The sequence below is a fragment of the Hemitrygon akajei genome, chromosome 4 (genome assembly GCF_048418815.1).
Source record: "Hemitrygon akajei chromosome 4, sHemAka1.3, whole genome shotgun sequence".
Classification (NCBI taxonomy): Eukaryota; Metazoa; Chordata; class Chondrichthyes; order Myliobatiformes; family Dasyatidae; genus Hemitrygon; species Hemitrygon akajei.
In genome coordinates this window covers 47407491-47432801 of record NC_133127.1, presented here as the reverse complement: position 1 = coordinate 47432801, position 25311 = coordinate 47407491, and the positions used below count along the sequence as shown (strand labels likewise).

The 25311-nt window shown below is 40.5% G+C and overlaps 1 protein-coding gene across 4 annotated transcripts in view; it reads right to left on the bottom strand.

Annotated features, from left to right (window-relative positions):
• Window positions 1-14331: 14331 nt before the first annotated feature.
• Window positions 14332-25311, bottom strand: part of sgms2a (sphingomyelin synthase 2a) — a 101159-nt gene continuing 90179 nt past the window's right edge. For all 4 annotated transcript variants that reach the window (XM_073042502.1, XM_073042501.1, XM_073042504.1 and 1 more), the window contains 2 exons: window positions 18803-18978; window positions 14332-18145 (listed from right to left, as the gene is read on the bottom strand). In XM_073042502.1, the coding sequence (XP_072898603.1) occupies window positions 17966-18145; window positions 18803-18978 (356 nt within the window). In that variant the 3' untranslated portion in view covers window positions 14332-17965. The remainder of the gene's footprint in view (window positions 18146-18802; window positions 18979-25311) is intronic.

Sequence of the window (25311 nt, the reverse complement as noted above, 5' to 3'; positions counted from 1 at the left end):
CTGACGCTCAAAATATTATTTAGTGGAAATGGGATTTTTGAACTTTAGTCATAATGGAGATAAAAGGGTTTATTCCCCTAAAATCTATTTGTTTACTGTTAAGCTAACATAATTTTGTAAGTGCTGGTACTGGAACTATTCTTTCATGGAAGCCGCTGCAAAGAATTGCTTAAGTCATAAACAAAGATACTCATCAGTATTATAAACAGAGTGATGAAAATACCAGGTAGGACTTTGTTCCATTGTGTAACAATCTTCTGTTTTTCTAGAATTGCATTGACAATAGAATTAACTTGGTCAAAAATCCATGTTGTGTTGCAGCAACTTTTCAGATCTTGCTTTGGCTTTGGGGACTCCATGGACCTTGTGATAGCTGAGGTCATTTTCCAATAAAAAGCAACTGGAAATAGCCAAGGACAGGAAATTCCAATACCAGGTAGTCCTACATCCTATTGGTTCTTTCAGGGACCTTTAAAACTTCCTCAGGGCAGTATGTTTGAGCAATTTGTGTATCAGGTCCTTATGTATCTCCCAGAGGTCCAGACTTGGGAGACACATATCCATCTGATACAGAACTAAATACAGGAAGCAGTCTGGTGAGCTGCAACTGAGGTGACTCAGAACAGACAATTAAATCATGTAACTTCTCCTTGATTAAATTTTCGTGGAAATAGTAAGGAAAATAACTTTTTAAAGCAACCATAAAAAAAAATAATTCTGATGACTGTAGCCTGTGAAATGTTTCCAGGCTCATTATGGATGAATTTATAAAGGCAGCTTACTCATGTGGACTTAAGAAGGTATTTGATCAGAATGTAACAGGAGCTGGGAAGCCATTCACTCTTCTAACCCAGCAGTGACATTCAATCCAATCCTGACTTTTAGAACATTTCCACTGTCTCATCCTCTCCCCAATATATCATACACAGGCAGTATTCTTGCCACAACTCAGGGTGTTATTCCATAATACTGTAGAGATGAAGCAAAATATTTATTGGGGAGGAAATTCAAAACTTTGGGCGTAAAACTGTTGGCAACATTAGTGTAATTAAAGTAGTGTGTAATTAAGAAACAAGAATTGTAGGTGTGCACCCATAATGTTGTACTGGAGATCAAAAATGTTGACTATTTCCTTCCCTTTGCATTTTCTGCCTGAACTGCTGAGTTCCTCAAGGAATTCGCTTTTTTTTTTCAGATTCTACCATCTGTGGTCTCTGGTGCTTCTATTTTGAGACTGAAGGAAGGAGATAATCATTACTGATAGTGGTACAGTAGAGATGGGACAGGATTCATGCTCTTCCTGGCTCCAGGTTAATTTCAACAGCTCACCTTTGTGTAGCTGGAAAAGCCAAGCAGAACAGATCTAACATTTGCTCAACAATTGTACCAAGTCGGTTGTCATGTACACAACTACAATGACACACAAGTGCAATGAAAATCTTGTATGTAACAGCATGACAGGCATGTAGGTACAGAGTTACGTCAGAACATAAAGATGTTCAAGATTGTTTAATGTAATTTCCAGTACACAAGTGTAGAGGAGAATGAAATAATTGTTATTCTGGATCTGATGTAGCACAACAAATCCAAATAAAACAAAGAACACAATAATAAAAAACACAATAAATACAAATACCTGTAGGTTGGTTGTATCTCCATAAAGTAACAATGGGCATAGGATGACTGTGACAGGAAATGATAACGTAGCAGTGGTGGGGAATGTGGAATGGAGGGTTAGTGGGTGGAGGTGTTTATTAGCATTACTGCTTGACGTAAGTAACTGTTTTTGAGTTAGGCGAAGATGCTATGAACCTCCTCCCTGAAGGGAGTGGGGCGAACAGTGGGAAGGATCCTTCACGATGTTACTGACCCTTTCCCGGCACCTTTCTGTGTACTTGATGATGGGTAGGCTGGTGATGGTGTTGAACAGGGTAGTCTTGGCTACCCGTTGTACAGCCTTCCATGCCATGCAATGATGCACCATGTTAGGATGTTCTTTGTTGCATATCTATAGAAGGGCATGAGCATAGATGTGCAGAGTTCAGCTCTCTTCAACCTTCTCAGAAAGAAGAGGCATTTGTGAGTTTCCCTGATTGTGTAGGATGTTTTTTTTAATTCTGTCTAGCGACCAATCCAGACCTCAGAAGTCTGTGAGGAGGGGATTTCACTCAGGTCAATTGATCAAGTAGAATAAGGCCATGGCGGATTGCGGCAGCTTATTTGAGCTCTGACCAGTGACCAATCAGAGTTTGGGATTGATTAGCAGGAGCAAATTAGTTTGGTGTGGGTCCCCAAATTCTACGAACTTTCTACAGGGGCACAACTGAGAGCATCCTGACTGGCTGCATCACTGCCTGGTATGGGAACTCTACTTCCTTCAATCAGAGGATTCTTCAGAGAGTGGTGCAGACAGCCCAGCGCATCTGTAGATGTGAACTTCCCACTATTCAGGACACTTACAGAGACAGGTATGTAAAAAGGGCCTGAAGGATCATTGGACACCTGAGTCACACCAAACACAAACTGTTCCAGCTGCTACCATCAGGGAAACGGTACTACAGCGTAAAAACCAGGACCAACAGGCTCTGGAACAGCTTCTTTCAACAGGCCATCAGACTGATTAATTCACACTGATACAATTGCATTTCTATGTTATATTGACTGTTCTGTTATACATACTATTTATTACAAATTACTATAAATTGCACATTGCACATTTAGACAGAGACATAACGTAAAGATTTTTACTCCTCATGTATGTGAAGGATGTAAGAAATAAAGTCAATTCAAGTGCAGCAGCTATCATCACAGCAGTTATAGTTGGGACAGACAGACTTAGAGTGGTGAGGCTTTAGCTCTTCAAACTCCAGCAAAGGCAAAAGAACAAAAGCTCCAGGTAAAGATTTTATTTCCCCTTCTCTTCTTTACATCTGCTCAGTTAGGACATTAGAGATGCCAGGCAGAATAATCGAATGCTCCTCTTGTGGTATGTGGGGAGGCAGGAAGGCGGATGACTACAACTGAGAGAAATACATCTAGCAGCAGTTTGTAACAATCCACATTAAGGAGTTGGAGCTGAAACTGGATGAAGTCTGGATCATTCGGGAGGATGAAGGGGTTACAGATAGAACATATGGAGAGGTAGTTACACCCAAGGTGCAGAACCCAGGGAACAGGGCAACAATCAGAGAGGGAAAAGTGGTTAAGGAGCCAATGCAGAGTACCCTTGTGGCCATCCAATTCAACAACAAGTATATCATTTTGGATATTGTTGGGGGGTGGGGAATGACCTACTAGAGGAAAGTCACAGTGGTCGGGTCTGTTTCTGTGATTCAGAAAGGAAGGGGGGAGAAGAGATGTGCTGTGGTGCAAGGGGATTCATTAGGGGAACAGACATGAGGTTCCCGGATGGTATGTTGTTGCCTCCCGGGTGCCAGGGTCCAGGATATCTTGGATTGAGTCCTCAGCATTCTTAAGTAGGAGGGTGAAAAGGCAGAATCGTGGTCCCTGTAGGTAGCAATGACATGGACAGTTTGGACAAGTGACAAGGTTCTGCATAGGGAGTTCAGGATGTGAGGTGCTAAGTTAAAGGGCCAGACCTCGATCCGGATTGCTTCCTGTGCCACGTGCTAGTGAGGCCAGAACTAGGAAGATTATACCAATTTAACACATAGCTAAGGATTTGGTGTAGGAGGGAGGACATAACATTCTTTGAATATTGGGCTTTCCTCCAGGGAAGGTGGGACCTATACAGAAGGGACAGTTCGCACCTGAACTGGAGGGGGACCAATATCCCAGCAGGAAGGTTTGTAAATGCTGCACAATGGGGCTTAAACTAGACTTGCAGGGGGATGAGATCCAGAGTGCCAGAACAGTTAGTGGAGAAGTTGGGGAGACAGATGTTGGAAAGAGCTCAGACAAAGTCAGGAATCAAAAGTTTGAGCGTGGTGCGACTAGTGTCCTGAGTTGTGAATACTTCAATGCAAGAAGTATCGTAGAAAAGGAGGGTGAGTTCAGGTCATGGATCAACACCTGGATGATGACATTGTAGCCATTAGTGAGACTTGGTTGGCTGCTCAATTTTCCAGGGTTCCGTTGTTTTAGATGTGACAGAGAGGGAGGGATTAATGGAGGAGGGGTGGCGTTACTAGTCAGGGAAAATGTCACAGCTGTGTTCTGTCAGGAGAAACTGAAGAACTCAACTACAGAGGTGTTAAGGGTGGAACTCAGAAATAGTAAAGGTATGATCATGTTAGTAGGGCTATATTACAGACCACGCAACAGACCGAGGGATTTAGAGGTAGAAATTTGTAGAGATCACAGACTGTTGCAAGAAACATAATGTTTTTATAATAGGTGATTTTAACTTTCCACATATTTATTGGGAATTCCATATTGTAAAAGGATTGAATTGAATTGAATTGACTTTATTACTTACATCCTTCACATACATGAGGAGTAAAAATCTTTACATTACGTCTCTGTTTGAATGTGCAATGTGCAAAGTATAGTAATTTGCAATAAATATTATGCACAGTAAGATATACAACAAAACAGTCAATATAGCTTAGAAGTACAATTGTGTCAGCATGAATTAATCAGTCTGATGGCCTGGTGGAAGAAGCTGTCCTGGAGCCTGTTGGTCCTGGCTTTTATGCTGCGGTACAGTTTCCCAGATAGTAGCAGCTGGAACAGTTTGTGGTTGGAGTGACTCGGGTGTCCAATGATCCTTCGGGCCCTTTTTATGCACCTGTCTCTGTAAACGTCCTGAATAGTGGGAAGTTCACATCTACAGATGCGCTGGGCTGTCCGCACCACTCTCTGAAGAGTTCTGAGATTGAGGGAAGTACAGTTCCCTTACCAGCCAGTGATACAGCCAGTCAGGATGTTTTCATTTGTGTCCCTGTAGAAAGTCCTGAGAGTTTGGGGACTCATGCCAAACTTCTTCAACCGTCTGAGGTGAAAGAGGCATTGTGTTTTTTTCATCACACAGCCGGTAGGTACAAACCAAGTGAGATCCTTGGCGATGTGTGTACCAAAAAACTTAAAGCTGTTCACCTTCTCAACCCCAGATCCATTGCTGTCAATAGGGCTTAGCCTGTCTCCATTCCTCCTGTATTCCACAACCAGCTCCTTTGCTTTTGTGACATTGAGGGAGAGGTTGTTTTCTTGACACCACTATGTCAGAGTGATGACTTCTTCTCTGTTGGCTGCCTCGTTATTATTTGAGATAAGGCCAATCAATGTAGTGTCATCAGCAACTTTAATTAGCAGATTGGAGCTGTGGGTGGCGACATTGTCATGGGTAGACAGAGAGTAAAGGAGGGGGCTTAGGACACAGCCCTGAGGGGCACCTGTGTTGAATGTCAGAGGGCAGAGGTGAGGGAGCCCACTCTTACCACCTGCTGGCAATCTGACAGAAAGTCTAGGATCCAACTACCCAAGATCTCTGAGCTTCTTGTCAAGCCTGGAGGGAATTATGATGTTGAATGCTGAGCTGTAGTCAAAGAACAGCATTCTCACATAAGCATCCTTCTTCTCCAGATGTGTAAGGACAGTGTGTAGAGCTGTGGCTATTGTGTTATCTGTCAATTGGTTTTGTAGGGGGTCCAGTGTGGGTGGTAGCATTCTGAAAAATGTAATCCTTGACTAACCTTTCAAAGCATTTGCTTATCATTGAGGTGAGAGTGACAGGACGCCAGTCGTTCAGACATGTTACCTTGGACTTTTTAGGTACAGGAACAATGGTGAGTGTTTTGAAGCAGGAGAGCACTTTACGCCATGAGAGGGAGAAGTTAGAAATGTCTGCAAAGACGCCAGCCAGCTGTGCTGCGCACATTCTGAGTACCTGCACTGGGATGCCATTCTGCCCTGCAGCCTTGCAGCTGTCCACTCATTGGAAACACCTTCGTGCTTCAGCCTCAGGGATGACCAAGGTGCAGGTTGCATCAGCAGCTCTCCTCGGGAGCTCAGTGTTGGCGACATCGAACTGAGCGTAAAAAAGATTTTGCTCATCTGGGGGAGAGGCACCGATGTTGATAGCACCATTGCATTTAGTTTTGAAGACTGGATGGGATAGAGTTTGTCAAATGTGTTCAGAAAAATTTCCTTCATCGGTATGTAGAAATCCCAATGAGAGAGCTGACGATAATGGATCTGCTATTTGGGAAAGACAGGACAGGTGACAAAAGTTTGTGTAAGGGAATACTTTACATCCAGTGATGGCAATGCTATCAGTTTCAAAATAAATATGCAAAAAGATAGGTCTGGTTTGCAGGTTGAGATTCTAAATTAGGGAAAGGCCAATTTTGATGTTATCAGAATGATCTGTGGATTAGAAAAGGCTACTTTCTGGCAAAGGTGTACTTGGAAAGTGGGAGGCCTTCAAAAATGAAATTTTGAAACAACAAAGCTTGCATACGCCTATCAGAATAAAAGGTAAAGATAACAAGAACCTTTGTTTTCAAGAGATATTGAGGCTCTGGTTAAGAGAGAAAAAAAGAGATGCATAGCAGGTTGAGGCAAGTAGGAACAAATGAGATGCTTATGTAGTACAAGAAATGCAAGAGAACACTTGAGAAAGAAATCATGAAGGCTAAAAGAAGGCATGAATTTGCTCTCAAAGACAACTTTAAGGAGAATCCTAAAAGATTCTACAGATATGTAAAGAGCAAAAAGATTGCAAGGGACAAAATTGGTCTTCTGGAAGACCAGAATAGTAACCCATGTGTGGAGCCATAACGGATGGGGGAGATCTTTGCACACTCTGGAGACAGACATAGAGTCAATAGAAGTGAGGCAATGCAGCTTCAACTTCATGGACACTTGACAGATTACAGACAGGGAGGTGTTTGCTGCCCTGAGGCAAATCAGTGTGGATAATTCCCCAGGGCATGACAAAGTTTATGCATTTGCTTTGGATCTAGCTGAGATCATCCTTACATCATCCTTAGTGACTAGGGAGGTTCCAGAGGATTGGAGGATATCCAATGTTGTTCCACTGTTTAAAAAAGGCTCTAAATATAAACCAGGAAATTATAGGCCATTGAATCTGACATCATTTGTGGGAAAGTTATTGGAGAATATCCTAAAGGACGAGATATATAAGTATTTGGGTGGACATAGACTGCATGGTAGGTCATGTCTAGCCAATCTTATAGAGTTTTTTGAGGAAATTACCAGAAAAGTAGATGAAGGCAAGGCAGTTGATGTTGTCTACATGGACCTTAGCAAGGCTATTGAGAAGGTTCCACAAGGGAGGTTGGTCAGGAAGTCTCAGTAGCTCAGATGAGGTAATAAATTGGATTAGACATTGGCTTTGTGGGAGAAGCCAGAGTGATAGTAGAGGTTGCCTCTCTACTGAGACTACTGGCTACTGCTTGCCTGTGAATACTGGTGTGGTGCAGGGACTGGCGCTGGGTCCTTTGTTGTTTGTTATTGATCTGTACGCTAATGTGGCTAACTGGATCAGCAAATCTGCAGATGACACCAATATTGGGGGTGTAGTGGACAGTGAGGTAGGCTATCATAGCTTGCAGAGGGATCTGCATCAGCCGGATATATGGGCTGAAAAATGGCAGGTGAATTTGAGTGTAGACAAGTGCAAGGATTTGCACTTCAGTAGGACCAACCAGGGTAGGTGTTACACAGTTTACAGTAGGGCAGGAGTTGGGTAGAACAAAGGAATCTGGGAATACAAGTCTAATTTATTGAAAGTGGTGTCATAGTTAGATAGGGTTGTAAAGAAAGCTTTTGGCACATTGGCCTTCATAAATTAATGTATTGAGTACAGGAGATTGGACGTTATGTTGAAGTTGTATAAGACATTGGTGAGGCTTAATTAGGTGTATTGTGTGCAGTTTTGGTCACCTACAGACAGGAACAATGTAAACAAAGTTGAAAGAGTGCAGAGAAAATTTACAAGGACGTTGCTATGTCTGGAAGACCTGAATTATAAGGAAAAATTGAATAGGTTAGGACTGCATTCTTTAGAATGCATAAAATTGAGAGGAGATTTGACAGTGGTATACAAAATGGTGAGGGGTTTAGATAGGGTAAATGCAAGCAGGTTTTTTCCACTGAGGTTAGGTGGGACTATAACTAGAGGTCATGGGTTAAGGTTGAATGGTGAGAAGTTTAAGGGGAACATGAGGGGAAACTTCTTCACTCAGAGAGTCATGATAATGTGGAATGATCTGGCAGTACAAGTGGTACATGCAAGCTTGATTTCAACATTTAAGATAAGTTTGGATAGGTTCATGGATAGTAGGGGTATTGAGGGCTATGGTCCCGGTACAGGTGAATGAGAATAGGTATTTCAGCATGGACTAGATGGGCCAAAGGTCCTGTTTCTTGGCTATACTTCTTTATGACTCCATGCCTCTATGTGTTCTGGGTGCATGAGAGGTTGTGCAAGATATTGCACTCCCAGGAGTTTTACAGCTTATAGTTTCCACTGCTGTACCACCAATATTAAGAGGGTTGTGAGTGGTATGGGTTCTCCTGAGGTCAATAACCACTTCCTTTGTCTTGTTGACATTGAGGAAAAGGTTATTTGTCTAGCACCAGGCCTTGGCCTCTCCCACATCCTGTCTGTAGACTGTCTCATCATTGCTGGTGATCAGCCCATTGACTGTTGTGTCATCAGCAAACTTGACAATGTGATTACTTGGCCATGCAGTCACGTGTGAGCAGGATGTACAGCAATGGGCTCAGCACACAGCCATGGGAGGTACCGTGTTGCGGATGATGGGGAGGGAGTAGCAGTTGTGTATCCTGACTATCTGAGCTCTGTTGGTTAGAAAGTGCAACACCCAGTTGCACAGAATCAGATAACTATAGGAAAGTACCTGTTTCTGAACCTGGTAGAATGGGACTTCAAGTATCTCTGCCTCTTGTTGATGGTAGCAGTGAAAAGAGTCATGGCACGAATGGTGGGGATTTTTAATGATAGATGTCACCTTCTTGAGGCATCATCTATTATATAGATGTCCAGTACAGACCCATTTTAACAGAGGGCTATGTCATTGTTTTAAAGTGGCATCCTACTTGACAGAAACATTTTTGACCTAGTTTTAAAATGGATATTTTACAGGAGGACTTTTGGTGCAGGATATTTTTTTCCTGAACTAGGACCATTTTATTATCAGTCAATTGTATACAAGAGATACAATTTCTCTTCTGTGCTACTCTGTCTGAATCAATAAGTGAAAACAAAACCCACTTTCAGAAGGAAGTAATTACAGGACTGGCAATGGGTGTAGAAGCATATCCTAAATTAAATGAATGTTTTCACGTAGGTAGGGCAGAAATGAGGATTAGCCAACATTTTTTCCATGCCTGTGTCAGGTGAAACAATGTTGCTGAGGTGGTGTATGGCTCTTTATCAAATTGCTGCGTCCCATTTATGAAGCTGGACAATTAGGCTATTTATTGGACAATGAAATTCCTGTCAATAGAGGAGGCTACTTTAAGTTTCCATTCTTTTAAGAAATCCAAAAACACTTTGCAGTAGCCTTTCTAGTTTCTGAAGTAGTTGTTGATACAGAAACTCAGTTCCTAAAATAGAGAAAAAAATAGTACTGGAAATTAGAAGCTGCTGATGGTATATTTTGCTGTGCTCATTTAAAGTTAATGCAAAGTTATTATGTCTCTTATTATGACTCACATGTCTTACTTTGTCTCTGAGCAAAATTACCTCCACACAAAAGTACTTTAGATGTCAAACTGGCCCTTACGCTAACAACTTTCTTCTCTTATAAGTCTTCTGTCTGGATTCCTGTTTGACAGCCTGCTTTCCATCTTTACCAAATGACAATGATTCCACCATTATTAGCAGCAACAACAATATGGGAAAGACGTGCCTAACTTTATGTGAACAGACTTACGTTAACAGACTTACATATAAGATCAGAGAGCAGGCATCATTGTTGACTACTAGCGAGCTACTGTGGAAGTGCAGTGGGGGGGGGGGGGGTAAATACTGTACTCGCTCTTTAGGAAAAAGAGAAATAGAGCAATTGCGTGTTACATTCATGCAACCTGCATCGTGAATGCTTGCTCTTAACCAATGAGGGTAGAGATTAGGGAGATGATTGACTGATCTAATGCAGTCCGAGGGGAGAAAAAACGTTTTAAGTTAATAAATACTTTAAGCTGGAAATATAATTCAACACTGGGGGACAGTTTATCTTTCAGGTGAGATATTAAAATGTGGCCCTGTCTGTCCCTTTGAGGTTTTTTTTAAAATACACTCAGTGGCCACTTTATTAGGTACCCCCTTTACCTAATAGAGTAGCCATTGAATGTATGTTTGTGGTCTTCTGTTGCTGTAGCCCATCCACTTTAAGGTTTGATGTGTTGTGTGTTCAGAGGTGCTCTTCTGCACTCCACTGTCGTAATGCATGGTTTCTTGAGTTACTGCTGCCTTCCTGTCAGCTCGAACTAGTTTGGCCATTCTCCTCTGATCTCTCTCATAACAAGGAACTCTTTGCCCACAGAACTGCTGGTCATCGGATGTTTTATGTTTTTCACACCATTCTCTGTAAACTCAAGAGACAGTAGCGCATAAAAATCCCAGGAGATCAGCACTTCCTGAGATACTCAATCTGACACCAATAATCTTTCCACGGTCAAATTCACTTAGATTACATTTCTTCCCCATTCTGTTGTTTGTTCTGAACAACAATTGAGCCTTGAGCCTCTTGACCATGTCTGCATGCTTTTATGCATTGAACTGCTGCCACATGATTGGATGATTAGATACTTGCATTAATGATCAGGTGTATAGGTGTACCTAATGAAGCTGCTGTTGAGCGTATATTTCTACTATTTGAAAGGCAATGGGGCTGGCTGAATCATTCTCACTACTGTGTTTGAGAACTTGCTGCATACAAACCACTAAATTTAGCAATGTAATAACATAATAATATTCAAAACATTAAGGTAAAATACTTTAAGATATCTTAAATACTGAATACTACTTGTATTATTTTCCTTATGTTAGGTGAAAGTGGGATTTATAAATTATGACTGCATGATCACTTTTTATTAAGTGATGTTATTAAGGATTATACTACCAAGGCAAATGGTTTGCACTATGCTCAAAATTTAAATTAATTTTATGTGTTGCACCATACTACTGCTGCTCAACAACAAATTCCACACTATATGTCAGTGATAATAAACCCAATTCTGATTCTGAACAGGATATGAATTAGTTCTTTCACTTCCTCACATTAAGCTCAAGGGAAATGTCTTTTACTGTTTAGTCCTCTGTGGTAATCTGTCAATATTAACCAATTAACTTTATGCACTGCCTTTTTTACATTCTGTGGATCCTGGTTAATTGGGTCACCGTTTCAGGCATGGAGATACCAGAAGTGGCCAGAAGTGAAAATGAATCAATTTCACTACTTCAGCAAGTTAGGGACAACAAAGAATTTAAATGTATTGACAATCATCTTTACTGTTACAATTAAAATGAAGATTTAAAGGATATAATTGTCAAAAGAATTGTTTGAAGGCAATTGACTATCTGCATTGATTTTGTTCGTTTATAGTCAATCAAAAGAACACGTCTGCTAACAATGAATAAATTCCTCTGTCGATAACTATTAGGTATTAATACATATTTTATAGTACTGTAATAGTTTTAGAAGTGTTCTAATCTATTCTGTATTTCACATAAATACTTAAGTTGTTATTCAGTTAAACAGTTGTTTGTCTTTTTTATACTCTTTAAACTATTTACATGAAACTTCGCCTAATTGGGACAGTTGCTTAATTGGGCCAAATTGTACTGGTCCCAATGTGTCCCAATTAACCAGAATCCACTGTATTATATTCTCAGTCTTGGTGTTTCCAAATGATTCCTAATTATGTGGCAATGAAATCCAATGACTTTTAAGTGCAAGAATATATAGTACATTCGGTGGAGTGATATGGCGCAGTCACCGGCCATTTGGATCGAGTCCATTCTAACCATTGACCATCCATTTACACTAAACCTTCTTTAATCTTATTTTTATTTTCTCCCCATTTTTAACCATTCATCCCAGATTCTATAACTCATTCCCATGTTTAGGGTAACTTACGGTGGCTAAATAAGCTACCAACCTACATCTTTGGAAACCAGAAGGACCAGGAAGACACCGATGCAATCACAGAGAGAGTATGCAAACTCCACACAGACAGCACCATAAGTCAGGATTGAATCTCGGTCTCTGGTGCTCTGAGGCAGTGACTCTACCTTTTGCACGATTGTAAACAAAAATCTTTAGCCTTCATAAATGTATTGAAAATTCAAAGATCTTGATGGATTTTCATGTAGGCAATCCAAAAAATCACAAAGATAAATGCTATTAAGTATATGATAACAATCCCACACTTAAATCATGCAGGTTTATTTCAGGTTTGATGCATGTCTGCTTGGAATTAATTATAACTAATGGTGCTAGCACTCCTGGGTTGGTGAGTCCCAGGGGAGCAGACACTCCGTCTGGCTGAAGCTGAGGTGAAGACGACCCTGGCCAGAGTAACCCATCAAAGCTGTGGGGCCTGATAATATACCTGGTCAGGTTCTGAAAGACTGCACTGCCCAGCTGACGGAGGTGCTGATAAATATATTCAACGGCTCTCTGGAACAATCCATTGTCCCCTCAGTTTTCAAGATGGCAACCATCATTCCAGTGCCAAAGGTGGTAACAGTAACCTGCCTAAATGACTATTGTCCAGTGGCATTAACATCAGCCATTCTGAAATGCTTTGAGCAGCTGGTCATGGAGCAAATTAAAGCTTTTCTCCTGGCTACATTGGGCTTGCTTATTACTCAAATTGATCCACTGATAATGCTGTAGCCTCCGCCGTCCACTCTGTCCTGTCCCACCTAGAAAGTGGGGTCTCATATGCCATACTGCTGTTTATAGACTTCACTTCAGCATTCAACGCCTTTATACCCCAGAAACTGGTGGGATAACTGTCCTCCCTGGTCTCAACAACTCCCTCTGCAATTGGATACTGATCTTCTTGATAGTAAGGCCAAAGACAGTCAGCATGGGCAGCAATGTCTCTCATCCTATTTTGCTGAGCACGTGTGCTTCCCAACTCCGCGTGCTCAGCCCACTGCTGTTCACACTACCGTCACGTCTGTGTCGCAGGATCCAGCCATGTCATCAAGTTTGCAGATGGCACAACAGTGGTTGGCCGTATCAAGAACGATGACAGGATGGAGTATAGAGAGGAAGTGGAGAATCTGGTGGATTGGTGTGAGAAGAACCAACTTAAGCCTGAATGTTGGAGAAGGCAAAGGAAATCATTGTGGACTTCAGGAAGGTGCAGAAAAACCATCTCTCTTTGCAAATACATGACTCCTTCGTAGAGACAGTTAACTGCACCAAGTTCCTGGGAGTTCACATCCCCGGATTCCTGATTATCACTTCTTTGAACAAGGCGCAGTAGCACCTCCACTTCCTATGAAGGTTGAGGCAAGCAAGACTCACCCACCCCCCATCATAACTGCATTTAAAAGGAGCACCACTGAGAGTATTCTGACAAGTTGCATCTCCATCTGGTGTGAGAGCAGTCGAGCATCAGACCAGAAGTCCCTGTGAAGGACTGTGAGAACAGCCAAGAGGATCATAGGCGTCTCCCTATCGTCCACTGGTTACACCTATCAGGAGTGCTGCATATGCAGGGCCCTTAGTATTAATATGAACCCCACCTTTCCATCCAACACCCTCTTTGACTTTCTACCATCAGGCAGGAGATGACGATGAATAAAAACAAGAATGGTTGGAATGGTAAATAGTTTCTTCCCCCAGGCCATTAGGCTTCTGAACTCCCTGCCACATCATATTCGAAGTGTCACTGTTAATCTATTCCATACCTTACAATACTTAATATTAATGAACTTTAGTTTGGTATTTATGTGTGATTCATCTGTAGACTTTATCCTTATTTCATAAGCTATGATGTGTTATGTGTGTTATGTGCTGCACACCCTGATTCAGAGAAATGTTGTCTTGTTTCTATAAACACCATATGGTTAAATGCATTATATTCATCTATATAGTTAAATGATAATAAATTAGTTGATTTGACTTGACTCCTAGCATTCCACAACTTTGCTACATTAGGGCGTAAATGAATACTTCTGCAGTGACTGTAGATCTTTGAAAACATCAAAAAGAAAATAGCTAACCAATTTTTTACTGATTAGGTCACATAGATGAAGTACTGGAAAGTGACCAGTAATTTTTCTCCTGCTAACGAAGGAGGGAAGAAACATGGAATGACAAAAAATATGTTCAAATAATTAGGCATAAGTAACAATTAACAGGAAAAATACATTTTTAATAATCAAATATTTAACTCTAATTAAATGTAATCATTGCAACAGTGTGTGTCACATATCCATAGAAATACATCTTTTTACTGTTTGTATATACAAAATTAGGGCTAAAATACAAGGCATGAGATTATTTTAAAAGATTATTCAAATACAAAAGCAGCATACTTGAATAACACAAAATACTAATGATTGTATCCACAATAAAACTTTGCAGATTTCTTCAATTATTTATAAAATTTGAATTTAGATTTGCAAAGGTTTCTGGACAACACTTAGGTGTAGTGATAGAAAGTGAAATCTTTAAGAAGTTTCAAATCAAGTCTCAAAGGCACCCAGATTATCTGCATTCTTTAACATAGGAAATGTGTCTCTTTAACTTTTCCTTATTTAAAAGGGAACTGTCTGTAATGTTAAGTTTTCCTTTTTTCATGATGGCTTAGAGTTTAAACTGGTCGGTGGGTGTAGTGACTCAAGTCAGTTCTTTCCTCATCACTGCAGCAGGATGAAATGCTACAAACTAAAGGTCTTTTCCAATCAATTAAATAAAGGTTAACTGAGACGTGCCAGTAAGTGTATTTCCAACAGATTAACACTGGGGCAAATAGGCATACAAGAGACAGCAGATGCTGGAACCTGGAATAAATACTACCAAGCTGCTGGATGAACTCAGTGGATTAGCAGATCTGTGGAGGGAAATAGACAGTTGATGCTTTGAGTCAAAACCCTTCATCTGCAGAGGACTCTGATGGGTCTTGACCTTAAGCATTAAACTGATGCCGTCTGAGTTGTTGAGTTCCTCTAGCAGCTTATTATTTTTTAATCTCCATGGATGCAGAATTCTGGCACGGACAGTCCCAAACCTGGCAGTGTAAGGAAGATCTTTAGGCATCGGGCTAGCAACCCCATCCTATTTTAAAAACCAGTGATACAGAAACGCTGACGGAAACTCTAAACATCTCATCACTAGGAGAGAAAGGATCTTCGAAGATTGTCTACATCTGAGGACAGTTTGAAAGACTGGCCCAAGACAGAGGACTCTGACAAGCTGCTATCAGTGACCTATGCCCCAGTAGGACTGATGGGCTCAGAAGAATGGATGCATAAATTGACAGAAGATCACTATAAGATTCTCCCACAGGAAATGCAGCATTAAGGATAAACAAAATGTTGTTTTATCAGTTCCTGGAGTGGGTTTTCCCAACAGAATACTGCTGTGTATCTGTTACTTCGGGGGAAATAAAGAGACAAGATGCAGAGGGAGTGAGTTCCCTCATGTCCTTCACTTGAGTGACTGGGTTGAGTGACTGGGCGGGCCCATGAAACAACTGCCCCCTCTCCATTCTGAGGACCAACCCTTCCACCACCTCCACATACAAAAATGGTTGCTTCTGACTCAGAGGTCAACAAGAAGGTTTATTTTACATTGTACAGGTCGAGTACCCCTTACCCGAAATTCCAAAGTCCAAATCACGTCACAAATGGCAAATTCCACAAAACACAGCGAAAGTTGTGAGGTGATGTGCACATCACAGACATTTCTGAGAAGTGACTTCACATATGCAAAGAACAGAAATTAATGAAAAACAAAAAAAACTGCATAAAGCAAAAAAATTAAGATCTCAATTATAAATTGCAAGAGTGGAATCATTAGTTACAAAGTGAGCATATGCTGCTTAGTGGTATGCTGATCATAAAACAAGCAAAGATCTAGCAGGACAAACTGAAAATTGAAGCTAATTGTGAATATTCAGTAGGCTGGTCTGAAGAAATTTAAGAAAAGGCAAGACATTAAATGTTTTAAAGAATTGTGGTGATAAAGCAACTGCTGATCATGTAGCAGAAAAAAAATCATTGATGAGCTTGCCAAGATAATTGCTGATGAAAACCTAATACACTGAATGGCTGCAACTGTATGTATGATGAACAAGTGTAAGAAGAAGACTGCTTACCATTAGCACATAAATTCAGAGACAGAAATGACGGTGAGCCCAAGCTACCTCGTTATATATTCCAAAATCTGAAAATCTTCCAACCTCAAGCATTTCGGAAAAGGGGTACTGAACCTGTGACAAGGATTTCCTTTGTAAGCACATCTGACAGATTTGACACCAGTACGATTTGGCATGGATGAACTATACTTCAAAAAAAAGGCCATGTGGATGAATATTTTGGTAATATGATAATGAATTGATTCAGTTAAATGATTCTATGTAGATTCAAAATATTTGCAATACTGAATTTTTGTAATGGATCCAAAGTGTTTGTTCCCTGTTGCTAAAAATGTAAATAATATACACACATTTTACTTTGACTCTGCGAAGTGTTTTGGGTTAAAACAAGTTATACCAAATCAAAAGTTTAGTGAATGGAATTTAGCTGATAAAAGAAAGACTACAAATATTCCAGACAAACATAAAAATACTTCTCAAAATTTCCTGGTCACTAGATAATAAACTCCAAAAATAAAAAAAAATTGCAATTCTCTCAGGATTGAAATGTTGAATATTAACTTAAGGATTACTTCTGAACTTCATTTTCAGCAGCATGGTGATTGCTTAAAAAATCACTGCAGATTGAATTAACCTCCATTGAACTAAGAACACTTCTTCACACCCAACAGTTCCCACAGTTTCATCTCCCAAATGAAAGCATTGATTCCATATTAAGATAGCAGTCCACCGGCAGGCCTGAAGCAGCACAGTCCAATGCTTACTTCAGCTATAAATCTGACTAGCTAGCATTTAAAAGCAAATGGACTGGCAAACATATCACAGGCCTGTTCAGTATTTGCTAGTGTACTCTTGCAGTCCTCAAAAAGCATCAGGAATCTGCTTGCTGGCATCACGTTTTCCTCACTCAGTGGTAGTAAAGTCAATTGTGTTTCCTTCCTCTGAACTGAAAACTTCCGTGGTGCAATTTACATGTAAATTGTTCTGCTGGGAGGAGCCCACAGACTTCATTTTCCTTGCTGCAAGGTGTTACATTTTCAGAGTGAAATGAGAAAGATTTCCCAGGAGTCCCCTCATTCTGTTATTTTTGGTCAAAGTTTTTGGCATGTGCTACAAGCATTGAAGCTACTAATCAGCTATGATGGAATCCTAATTTTTGTAGAGATGGTACAGGTATGCTGGTGTTTCAAAGTTCACAGTTTTGTCTCAAACAATGTGCAAAATAATCGGTTGCATAGATTTGTTAAAATATAATCAGTAGGATAGCTAGTACTCCTACCTTCTTTCAAGTGCCATGACCTACTATGGTAGGACTACATTTGCAGTAAATCTGAGTCTCTGTTTCCTAGATCACAGACAAGATGTAGTTCTAGATCCTACCTTCTGATTCATATATATATGAGTAACACATCAGGAATGATTCAAGTAATTACCTAAATTCCAGCCTTGTGGACGTTAAGGCTGAAGCTAAATGTATATTAGACAGGCCAACAGGACTAGCAAAACATCAGTTCCCCACTTACCTTAGATTTCTTAAGCTTATATTCAGATTGTAGGGAAAAATATTTAGTTAATTAGATGGAACTGAATGTAAACTACAAAGATAATCTTTATTTTCTTCTGATGCATGCAGAGTAGGAAACAATACTCGGTCCATGTGAGCTCTTCACAATTTCTGAACCCTCGAATATCTCCAACACGGCAACCTCAGGCAGCCTGGAGGCCACGAGAGAGGCCACACGTAGGAGCAAGGAACTGAAGTGTGCACATTCTTCTCCAGGAAAAGGAAAACCTGGAACCACCAGACATGGGAAAATTGATTGGACTGTGATGGGGTTTTCAAGGTCTGTTGAGAGAAAAAAAAGAACTTGTTTTAGGAGGTACAATACAATTATCACATTGAAACACACAACTGGTTAGAATTTGGAAAAAATAGTAAAATAAAAACAAGTGTATATTTAGCAATATAAATTCTCCTTAATCTAAGATTCAAGACTAATTTTAAAAGCACAATGGCCTGGAAGTTATGTTACGAGCTTCCAATGGCTTTAAAATGGTGATTTTGTTCACTCTGTTGTTTTATGTGAAAACCTCATAAAGATTAAGATACTCAATTGCAAGTATCACAGAAAAAATCTTGTCAAACATTAGTTCTGTAAAAACAAAATTACTTTTGTTTTTGTTGTAAAATCTGTTTTTTTCTGTGGGTAAATGAGAATGTCATTTTTCAGATCAGTAATGTGGACAATCACATGAGCTGAAGTTTGCTGTAATGCTACGTTGATAGCATTTTCTGGCGATTTATGTGAGGAAAATAAGGCTGATGTTGCCTGAAAAAAATGTCAGTCTGGGAGGGAACATAAAGTATGACAGAGAATGAGAGAGGTACGGTAGATTGGAATGGGAAGAAAAGAGTCCTCATGTTTCTTTCTTGTTTTTCTTGAAAGCATGTTGTTTGAGTATAGCTTTCAAAGTGTGCTTCCATGATCCACCAGAAACTTACTGGAATATTGGCCATTGTATGGTACCACCAGAAGAGTCTTGTTGTAATGTAATAGGCCACTAAAACATCCACACTGTAATGTTCATGGGCTATTAGGATGCACATAATTCCAACTGCACTGAGAAGCCAGCAGATCCACAGATACCATGAATACCACCACGACCGACGTGGCGAATCTGTGGAAAGCAAAAGCAACAGCTGTTAGATCCTGAACCACTCTAACTACACAGAAAAAAAACACACACACCAGCTAGTATTTTACCTTCACTATCTGAATGTTTTATTTTGCCTTTTACCCACTAAAATATTATAGGCTCTGCACGTGCATGCAATCCTGTGAACAGGGTTAGGGTTCACAGAGTTGTGGAGCATATTTTGACCATGACTGAGAACTGGTTATCAGACAAAAATGAAAGACCAGCAAATTCCCATAGATGTACACGGAGAGCATTACTGTCTGGCATGGAGACACCAATGCAAAGGATCTGAAAAAGCAGCAGAAGGTTGTAAGCTCAGCCAGCTCCATCACGGATATTAGTCTCCCCACCATAGAGGCCATCTTCAAAAGGCAATGCCTCAGGAAGGAAGCATCCATCATTAAAAACCCTCACTATCTGTGACACGCCCTCTTCACATTACTACTATAAGGAAGGAGGTACAGGAGCATGAAGACACAAACTTAACATCTTAGGAATAATTTCTTCCCTTCCATGATCAGATTTCTTGCAGTCCATGAACACCAACACACTGTTTGCTCACTTTGTGCACTACTTATTTAGACTTCTATATTTCTTATTGTAACTTACAGTATTTAAAGAAAGTGATTGCACTCTGTACTGCTGCCACAAAACAACAAATTTCACAGCATTACGTATGTCTGTGGTAATAAAACTAACTCTGATTCTGACGTCACTGAAAACACCATGCAGATATAGCATGCGATTAGGAAGGCAATTGGTATGTTGGTCTTTATTCAGAGAGGATTTGAAACTAGGAGTAAAAATATCTTGCTGCAGTTTTGGTCTCCTTAACTGGAAGAAAAGAATATGCTGTAGACACTACTGTGAGTGCAGAGGATCACTAAACTGGTTCCAGGGATAGCATATTTGACAGTGAGGAAACCAAGACTCAGCCTCCATCCCCTTGAGCTTAGAGGAATGATTGGGGAACTCGTTGAAATATATAAAATCTTGGGCTCAACAGGCTGGGGACGAAGACAATATTTCCTCTGGCTGAGAAGTGTGAAACCAAGGGTCATAGTCTCAGAATGATGTCATGTCCAAATTGAGGTCAAATTTCTTTACACAGTGGATGACAGACGTTTGAAGTTCTCTAGACTGGAGAACTGTGGATGGTCGATGAGTTCATTCAAAATAGTAACTGGAAGATCTCTGGATATTTAAGGGAACCAAGTTTGTTGTGGATAGTGAAGGAAAATGTCGTTATGATGAATACAGGAGCATACTCAAAGGGCAATTGGTCCCCTCTAACTCCTGTTTCCATGTTCATTCTTAATTAGTTTTTATCAACTCTTGCATAGGTAGTGACGACTAAAGCTTCTTCTTATTACATCTCTAAAAAAGATTAAAAGAAAAACTTAAGAGAAAAGTTTAAAAATACATCTGTAAAAGTATACTAACATCTGTACAGACTTGCCATCTGCACTACTTGACTGACTGAGGAACATTTTAACCTGTCCTACTATCAATTAATGAATGGGCTCAGGTGAAGTTAGTAGCTTTCCAATTTAATTACTCTATACTGAAGAAAACAGCATCGAACCTCACTATTCTGTCCAATGGTGGTGGTGGTGGGGGTGGGAGTGTTCACTGCCTTGTAAGTTGTTTTAAAGTTAAATTTTATAAGAAATTCTAGAAATTCACTCATGCTGGTTTTTAGAGCATTAAAGTATTGTTATATGTGTGCTGATGCTTCTGAAAGCTCGCAGAATATTGCAGAATTTATTAGCTCTGGTTGAGAAAAACGAGAAACAAAAGTTAGCCTCCCTGATTTAATGCTGTACTATCTTTATCCAAATTCTCACTAGCCCAGGCACTTAGTCAGACGTGAAAGTGTATTAACCAGCCTTAAAGGCACAAACAAAACCAACAAACAAACAGATAATAGAGCTTTGACCAGCAAACAATCTAGACATTGGAAGTTTGAGAGGAGGGGATTTCACTCAGATCCACTGCCTAAGTAGAAAATGGGAGCAGCGGGTTGCAGCAGGGTAATAGACCTTTGACCTGCAACCAATCTGCATTTGTGATTGATTAGCAAGAGCAAATAAAAGGAAAGCAAGGGCAAGTGCAGCAGCCATCATCACAGTGGACATTGATCGAGTGGACAGAGTCAGGGTGGTGATATTGAGGCTTTAGCTCTTCGAGGCTTCAGTCAGAGAAAGCAAAGAAAAGCTCTAGGTTAAGTTTTTTTTTCCCTTCCCTTCTTTCTATGTGCTCAGCTAGGACAGTAGCGATGACAAGCATGATAGTGGAATGCTCTTCTTGCAGCTTGTGGAAAGGCAGGGAGACCTCCAGCATTCCTGATGACTACAACAATTGTAGTTGGAGTTGGACTGGATGAATGCCAGATCATTCAGGAGGCTGAAGGGGTGATAGATAGGACATATAGAGAGGTAGTTACACCCAGGGTGCAGGACACAGGAAACTGGATGTCAGTCGGGCAGGGGAAAGGGGTTAAGCAGCCAGTGCAGAGTACCCCTGTGGCTATCCCCCTGAACAACAGGTATACCACTTTGGATACTGTTGGTGGAGGGTAGGGTGGGGGGAGAAAGAGAATGACCTACCAAAGGAAAATCACCCGGCTCGGTTTCTGGCACCAAGTCTGCCTCTGTGACTCAGAAGGGAAGGGGGGGAGAAGAGGCACACTGTGCTGATAGGGGAACGGACAAGAGGTTCTGAGGGTGAAAACGAAATTCCCAGATAGTATGTTGCCTCTTGGTGCCAGGGCCCAGGACATCTCGAATTGAGTCTTCAGCATTCTTAAATGAGAGGGTGAACAGCCAGAAGTCATGGTCTATGTAGGTACCAATGACATGGGTAGGAAGAGTGACAAGGTTCTGCATAAGGAGTTCAAGGTATTAGTGCTAAGTGAAAGGGCAGGACCTCCAGGTTGTGATCTCAGGATTGCTATCTGTGCCACGTGTTAGTGAGACCAGAAATAGAAAGATTATACAGTTTAACACATGACTAATGAGTTGGCGTAGGAATAACATTTTTGGATCATTGGGCTCTCTTCCAGGGAAGCTGGGCCCTTTACAGAAGGGACAGTTTGCACCTGAACTGGAGGATGAATAATATCCTAGTGGGAAAGTTTGTAAATGCTGTATGGTGGGGTTTGAACTAGAGTTGCAGGAGGATGGGAAGCAGAGTGTCAGACAGTTAGTGGAGAGGTTGTGGAGGCAGATTTGGTGAGACCTCAGACTAAGTCAGGAATTAAAAAGTTGAGAATGGTATGACGAGTGACCCGAGTTGCGTATATTTCAATGCAAGAAGTATTGTAGGAAAGGCAGAAGAGCTCAGGGCATGGATCAACACTTGGAATTATGACGTTGTAGCCATTAGTGAGACTTGATTACAGGAAGGACAGGACTTATTAGTGAGGCATTATGGGTGGAATTGAGAAATAAGAATGTTATGACCACATTAATGGGGCTATATTACAGACCACCCAACAGTCCTAGGAATTCAGAGGAACAAATTTGTAAAGAGATTGCAGACTGTACAAGAAACATAAGGTTATTATGGTCATTGATTTTAGTTTTCCATATATTGACTGGACTCCCACACTGTAAAAGGACTAGATGGGATAGAGTTTGTCAAATGTGTTCAGGAAAGTTTCCTTCATCGGCACATAGAAGTCCCAATGAGAGGGAACTTGTGAAAAATTGGTCACAGTGCCATTCATAGATTTTCAACTTATTAATACCTTATTTTTTGGTGTTAAAGAGTCATAGAATACTATGGCACAAAAGCAGGCTCTTCAGCCCATCTAGTTCATGCGGACCTGTGCTTCTGCCTGGTCCGGCTAACTGCAACCAGACCACTTCTCGCCATACCCCTCCCATCCATTTACCTATCCAAACTTATCTTAGATGTTACAACTGAACCTGCTTCTACCACTTCTGATAGCAGCTAATTCCACATGTGCACTGCTCTATTTGTAGATCTCCTTGTGCATTAATTTTCACCTGTTATTTAATTTCCAAAGTCCATATCAATGATTGGATTAGTCCAGTAAATAATTATAAAGCTAAAATCTTACACATGCAAAACAGCAGTTGCTACTTTTGGTAACTATAGTTTGATGTATTTGTATGGGGGTCATCTCCATTGCAACTTTACAATAAAAGACAAAAATAAGGTTGGAGTGCATGGAAAAGTATTGATGAGCAGTGATAAACACTTCTATCTACCCATTGTATCAGAGTCTTAAGCCTCCCAGTCACAAACTGTACTGAATTGTGTGTAGTCAATTTGAACCAGAGACAGCCTCATCTCCCCAGGGATAACAAGGGATAAATCAGATCTGGGGGTGTTCTGTTGATGGTTGATTTTAGAAAGTAAAAATACCAGTGAAGACAGTCAGATCTTACAGCAATGCTATTTTCACAGCCTCATGCTTCAGATCTTACAAATTAATGTTTACCAATTGGGCAATGCCTGTGTTGCTGAAAGCTGTATAACCACATCATTAAATTTCAGCATCTGCACCACAGAGTTGGAACAGGGAAGCACGTGAGTGACTTGGAATTTATTGTCAAACCCAAAGTACGGAATATGTATTAGCAAGATGTTCGCATTATTTGTCTGTAATAAATGTTATTTTTAATTGTGTGGGAGTAGAATAGCAGAAAATGGCTGGTATGTTCTTCATGTTTCAGATTTATCTCAAGTTTAAGAACAATTGGTTTTAAGCAAGGAAATCTTGGATTAATGCTACACCCTGGTGTTTAGATACATATCAAATAAATGCAGCTGTTGCACATCAGAACTTAGCTTTCTCTGCGGGACTGGGTGTGGTGGAATAGATGTTCAGCATACCGTCTGGAAAATAACAGGATATGGAAATAGTCTTCTGACAAATCACAAAATGTTCTACAATACATTGAGGAACTTAATAAAACCCTTATGTTCTTGTAACTGGCTGCAAAAAAAACCTCTTCCACTATGTAGAGCAGTGAGTTAAACCCATAACTTCACAGAGCCTACTGTATATAAAGTTTGCAAAAAGAAAGCAAAGCAGGGTGCAACTTGCTTGCCAATGTGCAGTCATACAGAAAGTGCTAGTGAAAGGCCTCAACCCTAAATGTTGACCATCCATTTCACTCCTTAGATGCTGCCATACAGCTTAGTTCCTCCAGCATTTTCTGTGTTGCTCTGTATTTTCATTAGTCTCTTGTGTCTGCCAATCTGCAGCCAACTGATTTGCTGTTGAATTCATTCATATTATTCAATACTATACCTGGGCAAATGCAATCGCAGGAATGGAGGTGAACGATAAGGAAAGCCCTCTGACATTTCAACTAAGTACTGGTCTTGATTTCCATCAGCAATATCTGAAAAAGCATCTAAACTGTACCAAACATAGAATAGTACAAAAGAGTAAGGCCCTTTGGCCCACGATGTTGTGCTAACCTTTTAAACTATTCCAAGGTCAATTTAACAGTTCCCTCACACATAGTCTTCCATTTTCCTTTATTTCATATGAGGTGAATGGCCAAAAGCTTCAGAACAACTTCTGAGTGGAAATGTTGTTCCGATAGGATGGCACATGTCCAATCAATGTGAGTGAGGTTAACTAGAGTATGCAGTAAGCCTTGTATATAAAGTGTGTACTTTATATACACGGCAGTTATGGTAATGTTAATGACATATTAATTATCTATGTAAACCCCCAGTACCTTCAAATTATCCATTCTTAAGCCAGGTATTCATCTTCAGGACCTATTGATCTTGAATTCACTGACTGGATGGATATCAGACAAAAAAGATTGAGTAAATGCAAGCAGGCTTTTTCCACTGAGGTTGGGTGGGACTACAACCAGAGGCCATGGGTTAAGGGTGAAAGGTGAAAGGTTTAAGGGGAACACAAGGCAAACTTCTTCACTCAGAGGGTCGTGAGAGTGTGAAATGTGCTGGCAGCACAAGTGGTGCACGTGACCTCAATTTCAACATTTAAAAGAGGTAGGAGTATGGAGGGCCATGGTTGTGGTGCAGGTCAATGGGAGTTGGCAGTGTAAATGGTTTCAGCATGGAGCAGATGGGCTGAAGAACCTGTTTCTGTGCTGTACTTCTCTATGACTAACTCTTTGCACAGTACACACTGTAAACAGGAATGTTGAACTAAGCAGTTGTTAGATATCAGGTGATGGGCCACTACGACAGGAGTTGTTATAGGGATGAGTGGCCTACAGTCACTGGAAATCTTGCCTCATGTGAATTGTCAGATTGACTCCCCGAATGTTACAAACGTGAAAGGTTCAGTTC